This window comes from Colletotrichum gloeosporioides, assembly GCF_011800055.1.
Source record: "Colletotrichum gloeosporioides strain Lc1 chromosome Unknown consensus_80, whole genome shotgun sequence".
Classification (NCBI taxonomy): Eukaryota; Fungi; Ascomycota; class Sordariomycetes; order Glomerellales; family Glomerellaceae; genus Colletotrichum; species Colletotrichum gloeosporioides.
In genome coordinates this window covers 38,010-59,493 of record NW_025544725.1, presented here as the reverse complement: position 1 = coordinate 59,493, position 21,484 = coordinate 38,010, and the positions used below count along the sequence as shown (strand labels likewise).

The 21,484-nt window shown below is 48.3% G+C and overlaps 3 protein-coding genes across 3 annotated transcripts; 2 read left to right on the top strand and 1 right to left on the bottom strand.

Annotated features, from left to right (window-relative positions):
- Positions 1–1,897: 1,897 nt before the first annotated feature.
- GCG54_00015609 (uncharacterized protein) lies at positions 1,898–4,219 on the top strand (the record flags this gene model as incomplete). The annotated part of the gene is made up of 1 exon (XM_045415387.1): positions 1,898–4,219. One exon carries the CDS (start codon positions 1,898–1,900, stop codon positions 4,217–4,219), a length of 2,322 nt encoding a protein of 773 aa, XP_045259186.1.
- Positions 4,220–4,395: 176 nt separating this feature from the next.
- GCG54_00015608 (uncharacterized protein) lies at positions 4,396–5,868 on the bottom strand (the record flags this gene model as incomplete). The annotated part of the gene is made up of 1 exon (XM_045415386.1): positions 4,396–5,868. One exon carries the CDS (start codon positions 5,866–5,868, stop codon positions 4,396–4,398), a length of 1,473 nt encoding a protein of 490 aa, XP_045259185.1.
- Positions 5,869–16,064: 10,196 nt separating this feature from the next.
- Positions 16,065–16,687, top strand: GCG54_00015607 (uncharacterized protein; the record flags this gene model as incomplete). The annotated part of the gene is made up of 2 exons (XM_045415385.1): positions 16,065–16,089; positions 16,332–16,687. The coding sequence occupies 2 exons, from the start codon at positions 16,065–16,067 to the stop codon at positions 16,685–16,687; spliced, it is 381 nt and encodes a 126-aa protein (XP_045259184.1).
- Between the last annotated feature and the right edge of the window lie 4,797 nt (positions 16,688–21,484).

Below are 21,484 nucleotides of genomic sequence, written 5' to 3'. Positions count from 1 at the left end.
GACTGGTTATATAAGCGATAGTCTCTAGTGTCCAAAGAGTTAACAAAACTTTCTGTGATAGTGCTCCTCGTACTTCCTTGTGATTGAGTCTATAGACAAAAAGGCAGATAGTGTGGTGCAGCCAGTTGCGACAGGCCCCAAGAGGTGCCAACGTAGCAGAGCCGGCGCTCCTGATCGGGCCGTTCTCACCGCCAACAAACGAAAGGCGCAATGTTCGGTAGTCATCAGCAACCCAACTGAAAACACTCCCCTCACTGGCTATTTTTTGGAGAGCGGGCGGGATCCCGAGTTCTCTAGTGGGTATGGTCGCATGTGCTTGCTTCAAGCTACCCAGCTTGTTACATGCGAAGGCGCACGACTTCCTGGTAAGGTGACGAGACAGGCATCACGGAGTCCAAAAAAAGCGATGACACTGGCCTATTGCTTCTCTGCCGGACTGGATGACGTTATGTGAGAGCCGCAGTAGTCACATCAGCGTTCAAGAGCAACATGGCGATTTGGCAATGAGCGCATCGTGTGGCGCATTGATTTAGGCCTGCACCGGATTTCGCGCCATGTTGGGAGTCCCAGAGGTGATGATGCTAAGGCCGAAATGGGGACGATGGATGACCGCCGCGGCGACCGACAGGGTAGAACAGGGTCCGACCGGTGCATCATTCCCGTGCGGCTGCCTGCAGAGACCACCAAGAATTGTTCTTGTGGTGGACTGTTCCGCTTCGACCATATCGACGTTGTGTCGGTTCGAGGCTCTGGAGTGCGAATCAACGGTTGTGGTTCTGAAGACCTTGATGTCGCACACCTTGATGTCGGAGACCTTGACAACTGCTTCTCGGGGAGAGGTTGAGGACGGGAGGGCGGAGACGGCAGCTTTCTCCCGGACATGGCCAGCCCAGGTGCATTTGCAGGGGCCACCCCAGTGCGGTCAGTGGATAACTCCCGATTTCAGCGCTAAAATCGGCAGGTACCTTCTGTAGATACAGCGATGTGCAACAGATCCCTCCCGATTTTGGCGCTGATATCGGGAGGAATCTCATGATGCCTAGCTACCTACCGACCAACCAGAGAGGTGTCTTGGTGAATAGACCTGCACTGGGGGCTAAGCTGCATCGGTACGGCAGATACTCTAACTGCACCCCGCCTGCGAAAGCTGTGCAACGAAGGAGAACACTGCGTCAATCTTCGTTTCCGCATTGGCTTGCCGTCAAGGCCAATTCCTAGAGACTGTCAATCTCGGCTTCTTGGACACATCCATCAGCACCATCTCCGACCAATGTGCGACAATATTTCAGTACTTACGGCTTCATGATCTTATTTCGCTTTTCATCTTCCCAACTGCCCAATCACGCTACTCTGGCCCGTCGAAAGTTTCATCTCTTTTGCAATTCGGCTGGAGCTTAACACGCTTCCGCTCCGACGTTGAGCAGGTGGCTGTGGCACATGAAAGAAAGCTGCGAACCAAGGTAGCACCACACGAGACTCACGTGATGCGAGAGTTGGAACGGTGCTCGTCATCATCAACCGGGGTCAGTCCGTGCATTCAGCCAACCTCAGACCATTCACACCAACCTTGACAGCTAAGGTTTGACTTTCAGTAACCATCTTTGCCGGGGGCTCCAACGGGGTTCGCTTGTTTCATCCCAAAATCAAGAAGGATTCGTTCACTGAAACTCAAACAACTGCGACTTTGGTTCATCGACCCCGCCCTTCACTCATCCACCACGCAGTCTCTCAAGATGCCTCAGACGCGAAGTTCGAAAAAGGCACCCACGGTGCCTAAACTACGTGTCATTCGACCGAACATACAAACACGGTCTGGGCAGATTGGCACCGACAATTTGCGGAAAACTCAAGAAACAGGTGTGCTTTACACGGGTCATCTTCATACCAGATGTGCGTCATGAGCGGCAAAACGCTAACGGATATTTCTGTTATTCAAGACTCCCGTGAGGTTAATAACGAAGAGAAAAACTTGGAAAACGAGCTTGAAAACTTTCGCGTAATTCTTCGCGACCATCTCGCAGCAGGGGAAGATGTCGTAGCCAAATGGGAGGCGATATGTAGCAGGTATGCTCGATTCGCGTCCGTAGATTCCTTGCTTGAAAGGCTCTCCCGTGACGACCAAGAGAGCCTTCATTATATCAGGGAGCAAGGACGACGGATTCGGTCGAAGAAGGCACTGATCCTGCGAGAGTGGAATTGGAGCGAGGATGACTTGGTCGAAACCTTTCCGGATGTCGACAGCCGTGCATTTTGGGAAGAGCTAGCTAAGCTGGTTCGCCAGTCCACCGCGGAGCAGGCTTTGCCGCTTTTACGGCGGTACCAAGGGGAACGTCAGGTCGGAGTGCGCGGCTCCAATCGAAGTGTGATGTGGAAGCCATGGGAAGTCAAGAGGGCGTTGGAACATCTCAAGAACCAGGCCGAGGGTCGGCATCTTTCGGAAGATCAATCAGAACGACGCCAAGATGGCAAGTCTCCTACAAATGGCCGTTTGCAACAGTCGCGGGAAAGCAGAGCCACCCACGATTCGGTCTCAAGCGAGGAGACATCCAGTCCAACGCCGGACACCAGCGGGAGTACTCCACGTCGAGAGACTGCGTCGCAAGGACGAAATCCGCCAGAAGAGTCGGAACAATCGTCAGAAAATGCCGTTGAAGAAGTCAAGGCAACCGGGAAACTGACTTCTATCGCAAAAGCTTCATTGCGAGTTGAGAGACGGCTGTCCAGGGAAGGTGTAAGCTCCACCACATCAAAACCTTCTGCTCGTGTACCAACAAGGCGCACGGCAGGAGCTCCCACCAAGGACGACGATGGAATGGCAGAGCCCCATGACGTGGCAGGATTGGAACATGACATCAAGCTTCAACTCGAGAACAATGTCACCGACCCAGCACCGTCTAAAGGGCAAACTCGAAAGAGGCTACCCGAAGATCAGGTCTCCGACGTTGGACGAGGGAGCTCTTCCACACATGATCTCCCAGTAAGAGGTTCCGAGTCGACTCCGTCAAAGAAACCGAGAACAAGCAACGATGCCTCGCAAGGCTTGGAAAGTCCCTTTACGCCGTCTCTGCCACCAAAGACAGCAGCCGTGACGGGTCTCCCAACCCCTGACTCAACCGGGGCGAAGCCTTCCATCATACTAAGGAAAAGGACAGTTATATCGTCAAATACCGAAGACGAGCGACCGGGCGTTGCTGAAAGGGGGTTGGATGATGCGCTGGAAAGTGTCGCCTTCGAAATCCCCCCGAACTTCCATGCGAGACTCGCCCCTGGAGCGGAGTTGGACGATGGTGTCATCACAACCTGTTTAGATGTCTTCTCTAGCACCACGGGCTTAGGGTGCTCCATCATCAACCCTCACCTTTTCAAGGCTGGCAGCACGACGAGATATGCGAGCGTGCAAGTGGCCATCGCAAGGAGCGAGACAACCAGGATTCTCGTCCCCCTCCACCTTCCGGACAGCCACCACTGGGTTTTATGTTGCGTTCTGAAGGATGAGAAGGAGATACAAGTTTACGACTCCCTCGCCGGGGACAACGATGAAGTGCACCGCCTACTTTATGCGCTGCAGAACCTCTACTTTGAGGAGTACCGCATCACTCCTCGCCCGTGCTACCAGCAGATAAATGGATACGACTGCGGCATATGCCTGCTGGTGAACGCTGTCCATCTCATGGCCGACCTTGATCCGCCCACCGAAGTCAACACAAGCGTGTGGAGGAGTTGTTTCAGGGCACTCGGCGACTCGACAGCCACTCCAAGCCTCTTGCCCGGGATACCTTACTCCAGAGAAAGCTTCAAGATTCATCTCGAGTTTAGCAGTGGCAGCTTCACTATCGATGAACTCAATGCTCTTTGGGCTGAGAAACAAAATCAATTCAGAGCCGCCGTTGAGGAGCACCAAGCCAAAGTGAGAAGGCTCACTCCAGAGGTTCAGCAAGTTCTCGAGATACTGGAAAAGGCATCCACAAAGCTTACGGCAGACGAACAGAAGAAGCTCTTGGAGCAGTGGGATCGTGAAAGTCGGCACGAAGACGACACTGGCGGATGGATGCATGGCCAGGGCCGCGCAGAAAGAAGGCACCTGCGGCGGGCAAAACAGAGGGTCTTGAACGCCATGCCACGGTTGGAGCACGCTGTGAAGTATTTGCAGGCTCAGCTTGACCATCTGACTGTGAGCAAGAAGGAACTGGATGGGTTGAAGTCGAGCTTGGATGCTTAACCCATGGAGGAATTGGCATACTCAATGGTTTGCAGAACGATCACAGGCAACCTGTGAGACTTGACGATAGTCGAGTGCAGACCATTTGATTTTGTTTCTTTTGTCACGGCATCTCTCCCATCCACGGGGCATGCAGGGCAAGTGTTGTATGGGTATCCAAGTAATGGCAACAGTCCCTAATTTAACAGGGCTTTGCGCATCTTCGCTTTCATTTGAGCTATTTGGGCTACAACCTTCTCATTAATATATCCATTTATAGTTTCCGCCATGTTCTCTTCGAGCCATTTACTCATATGCTCTTTCATCGCGTCACCCAAGTTATCCTTCACCCAGTCCTCCATCTCGTCACACATGTCTGGCATCTGCTTCCCGAGCTTCTCGCATTCTTCGTCAAGCTCGCCGGTGTGGATGAGGAGAGACTCGACAGTCTCCTCGGTCTCGTTCTGACGGTTCTCTAGATCACCGCAGTTGTCCTCCACCTCATCGTGCCGTCCCTCAAGCTCCTTGTTACGTCTCCGAAGTTCTTCGACATCCTCTTGTAGCCGTTGGATTTGTTGATGTTGCTGCTCGAGTAGAAACGCCAATCTGCTCTGGACACAGTCCGCATCTGCAAATTGAGATTCTGACCTTTCTTCGGGACGTTGGGCGTTTGCTGAAGTTGCGTGGACGCTGGCGAATGAACGTTGGAAATGTGCCCTTTTCGAAGATGGGTGCAAGTCGATCTCTTCGCTCCCGCAGTGCAGCACACGTTTAGAAGTCCGCAGCCTTCGGTGCTGCCTTTCGCTGCCGCCGTACTCAGGTAGAGCGTCATCAACGCGAGCACTTTTGACGAAGGCAGCTGCCGCGGCGGCGGTCATGCTGATCCTCGGCTGCGGTCCCTCGGCCACGCATTCGTCATACTGCGGAGGTGAATCTTGGAGACGCGGAACAGCATCAAAGGGGACTGTGGAAGCACACGACTCCGTCGAGGGTGTCGCGGATCCGTTGCGTTCATCAACTCTCAGAGAGCCAGCATTTTGGTCCTCTTCGGGTGTGAACACAACGCCACCTTTGCCACTGTACAGCCTGCGCAGATCCACCATACGCTCGTATGACTGACGCTGGGTTGCCGTCAGAGTCGCAAACTGCCGCACAGCCTGGACAAAAGTCTCAAACTTCAGCATCGGCAAGACGTTGTGCGGCATGTATATGGAGAACGTCGGAGCGGTCGCGAGCGAGGCAGTGGAGCGAAAGGCATGCCGCGCGGGGCTGTCGGGGGCCTCGTCGCATGCGAAACCAGCCGGCACGATGAGCTGGGCATAGAGGCCGCTGTGCAGGTGGAACTGGAGGCGAGTCAAAAGGCGCTTGCCGCCCAGTCGCTGGCGGACGCGTTCGAGGTGTGATTGGCTTCGGTCATTTGCGTCGCTCGTGTCGCAAGTCGTGTTTTGCAGCGAAGCGATACGGTCGGGTGTGATTTGCAGATAGATGGTGGTTTTGATGGAGGCACTGTCGGTGATGGATGTACTGAGACGGAAGAGGGCTGAAGCTGACGACTGATATACGGCGTTAAGTTTGAAGGGCTGGTCAATGAATTCGGGCCGTCCTCCATCTTGGTCTTCACGCACCGCAAAGGCAGTGTGGACAAATCGTGCGTCTTCGGCGGACGACATCTCAAAGTCGCTTGGATTCGACCTGCTAGATGTGCACAACGTAGCGGAAAGGAACCAGCTGGGTGAAAACTTACCGTGGTCATGTCATAGTCCTTTCTCCCTTTCGCCGCAAGTCCTTCGCAGGGTTTTCAGGAGCAGAGGGTTCCAGCGTGACACCGACCCTGCCCAGGGCGCACTGGGGGCTCTTGCGCAAGCAGTAGAATGACCGGAGCGACGGTTGACAAGATCCAGGCGTGAAGCTGTGAAGTTCACGGGGTGGATGGGTTCCGTCGGGATTCCGGTCCTACTCGGCTAAGGAGTCAAGCAAGCAGCCGGGGGCAGTCGAATGGTTGGGACAGCTGGAACAGGTCTGCTCGATGAAAGTCCTGGCACGAGAAACGAGGGCGGGGATAGAAATGACGCTGGAGTGGATGGGGTTGAAGATGGAGGTGATGATACGAAGCGACACCACGTGAATACGTGATGGAGCGGAGAATGTTGAGACGGACCACCCACGCGTGGCTGGGTGGCTGGGCGATCTCAGCTCGGCGGAATGTTGTTGCGCGGCGAGGCCCCCTCACGAGCATACATGATTGGCTGAGATGGTCCCACCCTGAGTCAGCATGAGCTAATCTGTGCGTCGGGATAACACCGGCTGGCGGACCGCTTCCCTGGGAAAAGTCCGTGTCGTCTTCACAGTATTGCATTAGATTCCGGACAAGAGGGTCCCACTTTGGCCACGGAAGTCTGGAGCAGGCTGAGTGTTGGAGGCGTGAGAAGCATGTCGCCACGACAACCTGCACGTTCGAAGTCCTGAATTTTCCACACGATGAGTGCACCCTTCCTCTCCAAGCAAGTCAGCCGTATCTCGTGCACCGAATGCAGTACGCTTCCTTGTTCCTGCCTCCGCCGTTTTGCCATGTCGAGATGCATGTGATGGTGGTTTCGCGGCTTCTCAGGAGTGTTTTTTCCAGGTCTGCATTTAAAGTGGTGAGACAAAGCATGGTTTGACCAATACAGCACGGGTTGAATATCATTTTGACAACTGACTCTCGGCATCCAGCCTGGTCTGCAGCCTTCTACGTAGTTCGGATAAGACGCCTGCTGCAAAAGGCAATGCGGGCGATCTCGCAGCTACGGAGCGGGGCCAAGCTTGGTGGGTCCGTCCCGGTCGCCCAAGTCCGAAGCCCGGAATCAGCGCTGAGTACCACCAGCCCTCCTCATCCTCCATATCGCGGGCTGATAAGTTAACGACTTCCTCCTCGACCTCATCAAAGTGGCGCAAAGGAACTGCACACATTTGTAAGAATCGTCGGCCCATCGCTCTGTAGCCATTTTTTACACATCGTGTCCTTCCTCGCTGGCAGCCGCAGCCGCGCTGCGCCGGTGCGTGTGCAAGGGTTGGCTTCTTAAATGATGTGTATGAATACAGCAATCCGACTCATCGGTTGATTGGGATCACCAGCGATGCTAGTCATGGACAGCTATTCCCCTCGATTCAATATAGCCAACCGCATCCTCGGCATCATTCCATGGTTTAGCCCAACCTTCCCTCCAGCGATAGCATTCCGTTACCTAGAGAAGAACGATAAAACCACCCTAAGCCCAACATAAGGTCTCTGCCTTCAGATTTGCCAACGCATAACCAGCCTTTTCTTCCAGAAACCACGATAAAGATCAAGGCCCATGTTGGCCTCCCATACGCTTCATCTCGCTGAGGTTGCCGCTCGGGTCAGGCATGAAACAAGAAAATCGTTTTCGTAACATGTCACCCGCATGACTATCACGGTCGATCTATATTTCAACCGGAAATTCACGATTCACGGCCCTCCGCCCACCCAAGGTCTTGCAGTCTTCGGCCCAGATTCCTGTTCCAAGACACTTGGTTTTTGCCTGATGGTAGGGGCCTCCCTGGTGCCTTTCCTCGCCGCAAGATATTCAGAAGTGATTTAAATGACCAGGCGAAGTTTCAGTGCTATGGCTACTGGAGCTTTACTTGGGAACCAACTCAGACATCTCTTGCACTATGCAGGCCGTTATAGGTCGACTACGCGGCGCCCTCAAGACTCTCAACAAGGTAAGCGCCATTTTACGGTGGACAGCCACGACCGTTGGTGGACAGAGCTGTAATCAAATGACTGGTCATTGCCATTGGACTATCGTTGGCGGACATTGAAAGTAGATGAAAGTCTTCGCATTGGGCAACGTGCCACTAGAAAATGCAACGTTTCATGCAGCTGCAAATGCATGCCCACGGTACGAATTAAGTCATGTGTAAGCAGTCACTAAATCTCAGATCTTGGCACTTGGGAAACACTTTGCAAGCTCATGACCTATCAACGATACAATCACACCAGAAGGTCCGTCTTCCAAGACTGTCAGGATTCCTGAAATCCATTCGGAACCTTAGCTTATGATACATGAAGCCTCGAGCATTTGTGGGAGCCACTTGCTGATAGTAGGGAGACGAACCAGCCAGTAGGCACCCGGAAACGTTCGTGAAGCGGCTTGTTAACTTTGGAACCTGATGCCCCTTTATCGATATTTCTATCCCACAAATTCCGCTGTCTTCCTCGAATTTTAAGAGGGAGAGCGGCTGAGACCATTATTATCACAAATCTATTCAGAACGCGGCGGGACATCTGGAATTTGAGTTATGGGACATGTCTATAGCTGAATCAGCACCGCTGAAAAGCTTTGGGGCGCTTGAGGTAGAAAACATCTCCATCCCAAATATTATTTTCTCAGCCGATCAAAGCGTCACCCTCATCAGAACCCAACTCTACCATGTTGATTTAGATTGCAAGCCCCTTTATATCACTTCCGTATATACTTCCTCTGGTCAGACCAGCGCCCGGAAACGGTGTTGCGGCTTGTCCGCCATAAGGACAATACCTCTCCTAGCCAGGGCGGAATCCTTGAAGCTCGCGCTCAGGAAGGCAGACAAGCCCATTGAAGTCTGAGAATCCGAGAAAGCATTGAGAACGACCAAACATCCCACAGTCTGCTTTTCATGTCTTCAATCTTGTCCTTCATCTGGATTCTGCACCTGAAGAGCTTGTGGAGTGTTTGAACTTGAGTTCGGTATATAACACGGCTATATTCTTCAAGAATTTTAGGGCCGAGATAAAGCGCACCTGCTTAGTGAAAAAGCAGCAAATAGTACTAACAATACTAAACTGTCCCATAGAAAAACACACATACTACGTCCGTTCTGGACCTCAACGATGTAACACAACCAGCAGTAGGGAGGTGCCTCTCCTCGACGCGAATAGGAACATATGTGACGAGCTCTCCCATAGTGAACACATAACGAGACGCTATTGTGGTTCATTGATGCCAACAATTTCTTGGAGTATGACTCCAAGACTGCCACAATGTTACTCGTGCCATCAGGCAACACTGACTCAGATCATAGTGAGATTAACATGACCACAATTTTTCGGCTTTTACAGAAGCTTTTTGCTGACTTGGTAACAATGCTGTCTGATCAGTGTCTCCCATATCAATCTAGGCTACAAAGCTGCACTTTTTCGTCTCTTCGGTCGGCCCACCCGACAGTGAGGCTTGGACTCCGAGGAACGAAAAGCAACACACAGATCCCTGTGCTTCCGCCCGTGCCAGTTCATACCAGATCGAAAATCGTTTAAATGACTCTGCACCGGAACCAAACTGCATGTGAAGCCATCAATCACAGCTGCAGGGAACAAACAAATCCGTGCCAGTTATATCGGATGGAAAGGGCAGAGCCCATTTTACGTGTATGGCCAACAGCGGCTCGATCATTCACCAGCCACTGTCCCGGATCCTGAAACTTCCTACTGGCGTTACCCCTGATCTACCGACTGACAACTCCGAGCCCTCAGAAAGCTTCTTTGAGCAGTAGAACATCCTGAACTTACCTCCAAAGACTTCTGGTCATTAAACTGGCGCTCATTAACTATCAGGAAACTACCATAAGGGCATAAGGCCATGGTTCTTGCTTCTGCGCCCTCAAGAGCAGAATCAGCTGCCTATGAAGATCGACTCCATGTCGGACGACTCTGCTGAAGGGGTGGCGTTAGACTGATCGAAATAATTTTGGAGACATATCATCTGGAAGAGAGCACCAGGAGCGACCGAGGGAACATCCGAGAATCAATGATGAGCTCGTTAGAAGATCATTTCAAACCTCCAAAAGGGGCCTTGTGTCAAATTCTTAGTACGATTGTGTGTGGCTCAAAGCTGATCAACACATCAAATCGCAGAAAATGCATTAGGATGGACAGGTTACGACCTCACTTCTTTGGGATTCAACCGGCCAGTTCAGATCATGAGTGGCTAATACGTGCCGGAACGAAGGTTTTTCGCATCCTGAAATGCATGTATTTCGGTGATAAACACAGAGAATGGACAGAGGACAACATTTCAGCAGACAACATTATCCAATTGACGAAGGTTGCGGATCTTGAAGTACAAAGCCACAAATCCACGGCACTCGAGACGAAGGAAACTGTCTTTGAACACCGCACATATCATCAATCCCTGAAAGCATTTGCCAAAGCTATTTGAAGCTGGTGTCATCTATGTGGTCCCTTTCTTAGTACCTTATAAAGAGCCTCCTCAACACCGAGGAGAGGAAACTTTTCGAGGCAAGCACGCACACTGCGGACACCGGACGCCCTACGGTTCACTCCAGAATTTCTGCACTCGCAAGCAACAACACTTTTATTCCCGACGGCGATGGTGTAGAATTTATAGGAAAACATCCAAACCTCATTCTAAGAATGAAGGCAGATCTCTCTACGGACAAAGCTTCCAACGGGACGCTCTGCTCGTATCAGTGCTCAATTGGAGACACGAAACCTAGATCCGAGGCCGGAGTCGGTACTAGGCTTCCGGACGAGTTACAAAACATCAATCTGGACACCTAAAGAGCTCGTCTTCCGTACAACATTTTCAGTTTGAAGATACGGTCAAAGATCAGCTGAGATCCACGGACTCAAGTCACACAATGTGCTTGAACCGCGCATGGCTTCGGTTCTGTTGTCAATTTCACAATTGCGTGACGCCCGGCAATACAATCTTGCCGCCTACACGTGTCGTCGACCTTGGACACCCTGGAGGTATTCAGACGCCGCACTTTTATGTCATTTCGGCCCTAAAAGACACGAGCATGAGGTACTTGACGCTCAGTCATTGATGGGAATTGGGTTACCAACTTGTACTGACCAAGTCGAATCTCAAAGAGTTTGTGGCCCGTATATTTGGGTTCGACAGCACGCCAGAGGCCCTGCGCGACGCGACCTTGATATGTTGACCCCTTGATTTGCGTCTTGTGGATCGACTCTCTGTGCATTCTGCAAGATGGCGATGGCGGTGTGGACTGGAAGCTCAAGGCGCCGGAAATGTGCAGGTTTATGGGAATTCACTCGGCACCTTGGCCGCGCTCTCATTGACAAGTGTGCGCCCAGGATGCCTTGCCGTCCACAATACACCCTCTTTTGTGCCACTGGTGCTCTCCACCGGAGATGAAAAACGTTTCATGGTCCACAGACATTCAACTGAGGCTGCCGGGGCATTCATCACACACGAGGACCATCATCTCAACTCAGGGGCTTAGGTATATCAAGATCGTATGCTAAGTCATCGACTGGTGGGCTTTTCCTCTGGAGGTAACCCTCGGCACTGTGAACACTTGAGGGCTACTGGTCCATTCCCTCGCGAAATCCACCCCAAATTCTTTTCAGCCATTGACCCCATGACGAAGCATCTTCTCAAGCAGGCAACTAAGCAACTTCGACAGTCTCAACGCAACGCCTTTCTTTCGGCATGGTAAGACCGACTGTAGGAATATAGCGACCTACACCTGACCGTCCCGGGCAATAAGCTTATGGCCATAACAGGAGTAGCCCAAGGTCATCCAGAGAGCGACTGGCTTCAAACGGTGCTACGGCATTTGGAAGAGCGGCCTGTGGCAACGGCTTTTGGCATGACATAGGGAATCCGAGAATGGTTTTGTCCCAGCTGCTTTGGACATTTCATAATCCGGGTCGGGACTGCTGGTCACCCACGTGCTCCAACTTCAGCTGAACGTCCGTGTATCCAGGAATCGATTATCGTCTCACGTCCACCACCGGTACATAAAGCTGGAAGCCGATGTTCGGGCCGACTTTTGGCTGAATTCCAAATGCAGCTGCTACTAGCTGCCACATTCACGGAAGGGTTAGATCAAGTTCTTCACATCGCAATTTGAATTTATGGGCACTCGAGGACCGCAAAGTGAGAGGACCGACTCTCTGAGCGATGCGTCAGTATATTTGCTTCTGGAATTGTTGTCAGAAGTCCTGCAATGCAGGAATCAAACCACCATTATGAGTCAAGTGACGACCAAGGTCTTCCCACCACTGGTACTAAAAGGACGCGTCCGTAGCGTTTCGCTCAACGAGACGGGTAGCGCTTGGGGCTTGTGGAAATATCCTCGGCCAAAAGAGGATAGAATCCGTACACGAGCAAGGTGATGCAAGTTCCAATGGGGGAGGGGCGGACGCTTGGGTTTGGCCGGACAGGCATTTTCCTTGCCCAAAAAGGTTAGACTCCATGTCATTTAGACCAAGGAGAACCAGATTCGGCCAGATCGCTCGGAATGGGTTGTTTGCAAGGCTGTCGTAGACATCGCCAATGTCTCGGTTTAGGTGACTCGAAGCGACATATTCCGTACGGGTAATGAATCTTGGAAAGGCTCGGGGGATGCAGTGAAGTAGAGAGACAGAGGTGTTGGCCGTGGCGAAGTTGAGGTCATTGATCTCCTAATCACTGGTTCGGTGGCATGGTTGATGCTGGTGAGGAGAGGGCGGGATAGGCTAGCAACCCTAGCCAGAGACATGACTTCGCACTGGGTCGGAAGCCCCACCTTTTTTGCTACCCGAGCGGACAGGGACGAAGAGGCCGATGAACGAGCCAACGGAAGAGATGGCAGCTAAGATGTAGGAGAAATCTATGGCATCAGCTGCTCGAACTCTTGAACGTCTAGGTGTTGGATTTGTGCTGTTGAGATTCGAAGAACACTTACAGCAACCCAGATCACACCCGGCGAGATGAGATTAAACATGGTCTGCGGAAACGGTAGATAGAGCATCTCCAGAGACGCGTAATCTGAGGTGCCGGCAAGGATGTCCACGACCGACAGGTGGTAGGAGCATGCGGCCTAGGGGATCAAAAGGTTCCATAGATTCGCCGAGCGTGCAAAGAAAGGAGTGTTCTATTTCAGAAGAGGTTGATCAGAGTGGCAGAAGACGGTCACAAAGAGTCCATCATTCTGAGGACATGGCAGACCGGCGTCACGTCAGGTGGCTTCCTTGGAGGATGGCGGTGACTTTGCATCCCTTTTGGTTACGAGGGAGCTGGCTGAACCAAAATTGTGGTGTTTGGCAGCGGTGTCGTCGGGTTTGTGGTCGAGGTCAGGAGAATGTGGCGGCAAGAAGTGGGCTGAATGGAACCGAGGGAAGAGCAGCGATTCCATGGCGACAGCAGCGACAACTGCCGTTGTGTCGGAACATGCCCGCGGTATGTCGTCGACAGCGTCGGGATCGTAATCGTGGCGTTTACCTGCTGGTGCCTGGCTTCAACCTCCAAGCAGGTCGAAATAGACTGACTGTCTGCGCCGACAACCTCGGGGCCGTGGGGGTGCTGCGTTGACGGGAAACCGATGCAAAGCGCATGGAGGTAATATGATAGCAACGCCGGCGAGCGGCCTTCCGACTTGCCGATCACGCGCTCTGCTGCTCGTTGGAGTGAGCAGGTTTAAGGACGTGGCAGTGTTATATGGACATTCAGCGGTATTGCGCGAGTGAGAGCGGTTCGGCGTTCGGAGTGACATCTTCTTCCCGTTGTGGTCAGTTGATGATGAGTTAAGATGAGCTGCTCAAAAGAAAAAATGAGCTGCTCAAAAAAAGAAGAGCTGCTCGAAAAAAGAAGAGCTGCGCAAAAAAAAAGGAGCAAAAGAAAACATACAACACCGGGTATTCGCTGGTCGTCACCGACCCAACTACTAATCCAGCCCTCACTGGCTTATCTATGGGAGAGCGGACGGGATCCCGAGTTTTCCAGTGGGTATGGTCGTATGTGCCAGCATCTGGTCACTGCGGTATACTTGAAGGGTACGCCCGGACACTGTCACTTTGAATGAGCCTCAGCCACCGCGATGCCAGCGCTGCTTTCCCACGGCATGTAGGCAACTCAGCTTGAGATACTAGTAACATTGCCAGCTTTGCAGCTGAGTGCGCAAACCCAGAATAATAGCGACGGCAGCTGCAGGAACATTAAGCAAAAGCGCGCATCTAGGATGTAGCGCGGACGACGTCAAAATAGAGTAAAACGGAGCAGAAGAACGTGGATCAGATGGCACTTACTAGCAAATCACAGCGTGTGGGCGGGACTGATTAACGCAGGGCGTGCAGTGGTTGCCGTGGATGCGAAGCACATGACTCGCGCGAGCTTCCAGTGGACCGACCAACTCTGCTAGACCTTAATCCGCTTTGCGTCGGTCGGCCACCACGTTCTTCATCCCAATTGAAAATTCCCTCTCAGTAGCCATGAACTCCTCCGTCCCAAGTCAAGTGATGGCCAGCCAAACGCTTTTCTCGCATATCCCAAAACTAGTGATTGTAATCCGCCACATGACGGCGTGCAGGCCGATCGTGGTCGCCGACATGGGCTGGCGAAGGCGAAATTACACTAGAGACATTAGAGTCGTAGCGGCTAGGTTGCGGTGTGCATGCTTCATGTGCTTCTTCTTTCCCTTCTACTTCGATGCAGAGCAAGGAAGATTGCCCGTTTCCGGCCAAGTAACTCCCAGATATCATCGGCGACCTATGTCGTCGGCAGTGATTGACGCTGCGTGAATTGGGGCTCCAAGTTGGCGGAAGGTTGGAAATCTGGACGGGAACACTCCCGAATTTCTTCGATGGAATTTCCAGGTTGATGTTCCTGTTTTTGGTTGTCTCCCTTTGTGCTGATCGCAAGGTTGGCAGCTTGCTCATTTTTGGCTGTCGGGTACAGCTACCGCGGTGCGTCTTCGCCTCAGTCCTGCGCTCCGAGGATGGAAGATGTGTCAGCACCATGGCATCAAAAACCCCATCAACTTGGGTAATTGCAAAGGTGCGTGATAGGGAAAAGCGCGTTGTTAGCTAAGTACTGCCTCGAACGCAGATGCCGGATGTTTGGAGCAGATGCAGGTTGCTTGAACAGCGCAAGCCAACCAATGCCAAGTAGTCCGATTGTTGCGCGGCGGAAAATAGTGCCATGACGTGGGCTGGGCCTGAAATGCATCTGCGCAAGATACATTCGATATTTGAAGCTATGACCGACGAGGAGAAGTGACCCACTTCGAGATGCGAAGGTTCGGGCCAAAGATGCGACATGCCGAAACCCTTCAGCGGTCGAAGCCTGGTGGGGTGAACGGACGAGGCACAAGAAAACAAGCCAGGATCAACTTTCGCAGGAGGTCAAAATAGTGACGATATGTCGTGGCGTCCGAGAAGTCGCGATGCTAGTTCGAGTACGGTTCCTGGGCGTTTGTTCCCCAGTGACAGTTCATACGGGGTGGCTGGGCTGGGCTTGGCATTACTGAAATCAAGAGCGACGATTCTTCCCTGCCATTTTGACTTCACAGGCTTTCATGAACAATACCTCCTACCCAAAAGGTGAAAGGTACATGCTCCATGCCATGCAGGTGAGAAGGTTGGATCCCTACCTACAGGCAGGTATGGCAGGCAGGTATAGGAGGCAGGTATAGCAGGCAGGTATAGCAGGCAGGCGTGGCAAGCAGGCGTGGCAGGCAGGCGTGGTAGGCAGGCGTGGTAGGCAGGCGTGGTAGGCAGGCGTGGTAGGCAGGCATAGTAGGCAGGTATAGTAGGCAGGCGTAGCAGGTAGGCGTGGCAGGCAGGCGTGGTAGGCAGGCGTGGTAGGCAGGCGTGGTAGGCATACAGAGTAAGAAGGCAGATGTGGCATGTAGCCAGCACCCCCACCACCTTCCGCTTCAGACAGTCAACACGTCAAGAAGGGCCCCACCAATCGACCTTAGTGCTTTTTTTCGTGCTTCTCACACTCATATCTCGCTACTTCTCCCCAGACTGAACATCAAGCTTGCGTCTTGTCTTCACTCTTGCATGGCAAACGGCAGGCCCTCGCCCAAACCCACACCTTCTGCCAGATCGTCTGTTTCCTCACCGCTCAAGATGTCTTCCGTCACCGATTCCACTGGTAAGCAAATGGTGACCTTCGTTCCTGCTGTCCCTGGTGTTTCTGTCTTCATCTGCCGCTCGAAGCTGACACAGCCAACCGTCACACAGCCTCCAAGCCAAAGCCCAAGCTTCGACAAACCACCCTCGCGAGCGCCTTCGGCCCCCCCGCCACCAGCCGCACCTCACTTCCCGCGACCGAGCCAAAGGCCAAACCCGCCGACGCCGTCTAGAACCCGGCGAGCGACAACCCTAACACCAAAGTCTCCGCCGACGCAGTCTCCCCCGAGATCACCAACGGCCGCGCTGGCGTTCACCCCGATCACGGCCTGCTGATCATGTACAAAGTCCGCGATACCGACATCCACGACGGCGACGAAGAGACGTGGAAGCTGGCGAAGCGCGTAGACCCCGATGCCGTCAGCGCGTACTGGGACAAGGTCACGGCCAGAACCGGCATGACGCAGCGCGCCTGGCTCTCCCGCGTGCGTTTCAAGTACCGTGTCGAGCTCGCCAAGTTGGAAAACCGAAAGGCCGCTGCCGCCGCCACCACCAAGAAGCGCAAGCGCCGTATTTCCAAAGATGACGAGGATAGTGACTACAAGCCGCCGGGCGCTTGATCGACATCGGGGCACACGTGTTTGCGGATCATCCAGGAGGTCGCTTTTCTGTCGCAGGTGATGATGCTCGAAGTGACGAGCAGCTGGACCGAAGGCTTTCCTGGTTCGAATTCTGCATGCTGCTTTACTCTCCACGCGATGGTGTTGATTTGTATTTGGGCAAGGTCGCAAGTCGGAGAATGCTCCGCGTTCGTGTTGAGACATGCAGTCAGGAATTCAGTCACATAATTATGTCATCTGCACCCGAAGCAATGAGTATCTAACGAGATTAGAGAGCCGTCCACCTTGAGCGGCGTGAGCTCAGCATCCGTGTTTGCTTGCATAACGTCCATCATGGTGACTGTTGAAGAGAACTAAGTCAGCCAACATGAGCTCCGAGTCACGCGTTCAATAAGGATATAGGCAAGGCGCCAGCGGGAGGATGAAGCATCCTGATAGATGATGACCATGACCTAAACACCATCTGCGAAAAGGTTCCTGAAGCATGCTGCACCGAATCGTAGCTCATAGTGACCATATCTCTCATGCATAAATAGAACAAGGCGGGTCTTTCTGGAAGAAGTGGTTGACCGTTATGATGGGCCACCAGAGAAAATGGTCGAGGATTCAATAGTCCATCCGCTGCTACCAATCCTCTGCTCTGCACCTCCGTTTTCAACCTTTCAGCGTGTACTTCAGCAAGCGCAATCAGCAAAGCACAGAAAACACCGTATTCGCAAGCGTACACCTGAACATTTCTGGCTGGATTGATGGTTAAGCTTGGTGCTCAGGCAACCTGGAAAGTCTGGACCATTACAGTTAGACCGGATCAACAGATGTTCATGATCCCTTGGAAAGTTAGGAAGCCTGACAGATAGAGCTCGTACTGTAACGGTCAGGTTATCGACTAAAAAGATGGATTGATTTGGCTTGAAAGCTATAGTGCCTCTAGTCACGCGCATTCGAAAACACAGACCCCAACTGCATATCGAACGCGGTTGAAGATGGGCTGATGAGGGTTTTCGAGGATGCTAGAAGTTTCACAACTCAGTTCGTCTGCTGCAGGCCCAATAGAGGTGAAGCCTATTAACAAAATACAGGTTTAGAGGTAGGCGGCTTACTTAGTTGAGGCCCGGATAATCTCTAACGTGCAGGTAATACGCAAAAGTTCTCCAAAGTCTTAGAGCTAGTGAATCGCGTGGGCAAGTGATAGTGCTTTCCCCAGCTGTTTCTGTTGAGCTTCGCGATGTCATCATTAGATTAGCGGGGGATAATAACCTAGTAATATCAGCATCATTAGTCACCAGCTTCATAAAGTCTCAGCCTTAGTAGAAGTACATATTCTTAGCCTCTAAGTGAATGCCATTGCGATGTATACAAGCCAATGGATCCTGAAGTCCTAAGCCTTATGTGCACCGTCTTAGCTCCGTGCTGACAACCTTCTGTAATCGTACAGCCTCTTTCGTGAGATGATCAGAGAAACAGAAGTGCGCCAAGCCGGGGGGCAGACATGATTGAGGCCATGGCAGCAGCCCAAGATGTGGCAGAAGATGTAGTTGTAGTACGAAATCTCGTCAGCAATTTCATGCTTTAAGATGTTGAGAGTCTGAAAAGTAGTCTGCTGATGAGCCGCAATAAAGTTGTTTGTGTGTTGAAGAATGGTCAGATGAGAAGAGAATAGTAATATGTCCAAGGAGGGATAACGAAGGATGAGGCACGCAGTGCAGCTAAAATATTCGGGAGCGGGTGCTGAAGCCAGTGCAATTACCAGAATGCGTTCTTGATTTCTTGTACTGCACTTAGAACGGCACTGAACTGAATTCTCAAGCCTTCTTGTTTGCTTTCATAGTGACATACAATAGTTCGCTAGTCCTTTTCATCTTTAATACTGTTCGATGTAGCGTCCTCATCCATCGCTGGAAGCACCAAGCCACCACACTAAGACGGAGCCCCTCAGACTACAACTCTGAGAAAGCAGCAAGTCCTGTCCATCACGATTATCTACTTCGGATAGTGGGATGACGGCGGAGTGGTATATGCTTCGCTCAAAGCTTCACTCTTGTTATTTATTGGAGAGGCTTGTCCTTAATGTAGGGTCCTATTTCATTCTCTTAGGCATAATGCTTTCAATAAGCCTCCTGTCAAACTATGATTTTCTGCTATTAGTTGATTCTTAGGATTACTAACTTTCTAAACATGATCTTTGCTTTTCTTGCTAAATTTGAATTGGTTGAGATATCTGCTGGATTCTTTGAGAAGAAGGCTTTGCGTTGTCTGCTGTTATTGAATCTAGGTATCCTGTCTATCTAACATTCTAAGGCTTGTTATAGGACTTGCGTCATTCTTGCTAATCACGTTCCTGTTATAGTTAGCTATCTAATAGTAGGGTCTACTAATAGAAGCTAGAGATTAATACGTTATAATAGTATACTGAGGTTATAGTCTAAGTTATAGGTTATAAGCTATAGTAGATTAGGTCTTTTAGAAACTAAGGTAATTAATCTTAAGTTTAATAAGTAATTTATAGTAAAGGTAAGCTAAGAGTATCTATAAGGATAAATACTAAGTTAATTACTAAAGAGCTATAGAAGTCTAATTATAAACTAGGTTTAAAGTTATATTATATATAAGTTTTAAATAGTTCCTTTATTTAGTTACTAATTCCTAATTAGGTATTAATAAGTACTTAGTAATTACTAATAAATACTTAGTAGTTCTTACTAAGTACTTAGTAATTTATACTATTTACTTAGTTTTATTTTATTATTATATAACTTATACTATAGTTCTTCTATTACTAAGTGAGTTCCTACTATTCTTATAATCCTATAGTATAAATATCCTATTCTAGTTACCTAACGCTTAAAGTAGGTTAACTAATTATTATCCTTATTTATAGGTTATAATATTAGGTCCTCCCTCTAAAGGTCTTACCTTTAAGACCTAATATAAGTAGGTTATTAGTCTTAAGTTAGAGATCTATTAATTATACTTTCTATTTTACTTATAATATTAACACTATATTAGGTTATATTATTAAAAATCCTATGATTTCTATACTTTATTACTATTATTATTCTCTTAATATTACTAAGAATAGTTTTAAAGTCCTATTTTATTACTACTATTACTTAAAAAGTTTATATTATAAAATACTATTAAGTTTATTAATCTATAGGGAGTATATCACTATTAGTAGCACTTATCGCTCTTATAATACTTCTAATAATACGATCTATTAGTATAGTTTTTTATCTTTTTATTATTAGTTTTTCTTTACTAACTTATTATAGTAGAGCGATTAATAGTGGAATCTTATCGTCTAGATAATAAAGAGGAGGAAACTAAAAAGTTATTTTAAAAGAGAATAGAGGTATTATAAAAAGTATAAGTTAAAGTAAATAAGGTATTTATAAAATTAGATTATATTTATAAAGCGAAGTAAATAGTTTTTAAAAAGGGTTATAAGGAGATATTAGTAGTTATAGAGGAAGGTAAGGTATTTAAAGTTCCTTTTATAAGGTCTTCTATATTAGAGGTTTAATCTATAAGTAGTTTTAAAATACTAAACTTAAATTTAATTCTTAATTAGAATCTTAATACTTTAAATTTCTTATTAGGGGAATCTTAGTTATATTTTAGTATTCTTAGTTAAATAAATATATTTTCTCATTATATTAATTTAAGGTATCCTTTTAGTTATATTTATATTAATAGAAGTTATATCCCTTATTTCTTAGTTTCTCTTTATTTCTATTATATTTCTTCCTATATTTATTTCTCCTTTTCGTTAGTATATTTTATATATTCCTTAAATTCTTCTAAGGTTATAAATAGGCTTAGTCTATCTTAAGGATTAATATAATTAAGTATTTTAATATACTTATTAATCTTATTTTAATAGTTAAATAAGTTATTATTAGGTTCTTATATATTATCTTTATATCTATAGTTTTTCTATTTAATAAGGTATTCCTATTTATTATCTCTATATTAGTAGTTAAGTAACTTTTCTACTTTATACTTTAGTTTATTATCTTTTATAATAATAAGGTTATTTATTTATAATCCTTATAGTACTAGTTTAAGAAGTAAAATATAAAATATTAAGTAATACTTTATAGTTTCTAAAAGTTTAAACTTATAGTTAACTAATAAAATAATTTATAAAATTTTAAAAAGTTTAAGTTTTTTATAGTTAAGTTTATTACTTAGTTATTTTATTTTAATATTTTACTATATAAAGTAGGTACTATCTCCCTCTTTTAAGGTTAGTCCTTTAATCCTTTATTTATTATTAAATCTTAATATTTATTATTAAATAAATTTAAGTTCTTTATAAGTATTATCTTAGATATCCTTAATTTATTATACTAAGGTAGTAGTTTTAACTATAGCTAAACTTACTTAAGGTTCTCTATAAGTAGTTAGTTTAAAGCTATAATTAAAGTAGAAGGGGGATTCCTTAATACTTTCTCTAATTATATTATTATAAATAAACTAAGTAATTAATAAAAGTATAACTTAATTATTTTAATTATAGTTAATATAGGTATAAAGGTAGGTTTTAAGGATTTAATTAATTCGTTTTATTTATTTATTAGTCTATAGGTAGAATATAGTAGATATTAATTATTTAATACTAAGTTATATTATAATTAACTTCTAAAATTTAGAGGTAAAGATCTTATCTCTATTTAATATAATTTCTTTAAGTATACTATAGTTAGTAATAATATACTTAAGGAAGGTATATATATATTCTTTAGTATTACTTACTTCTTTATATAGAATAAAGTAGGTATACTTTATAAGTTA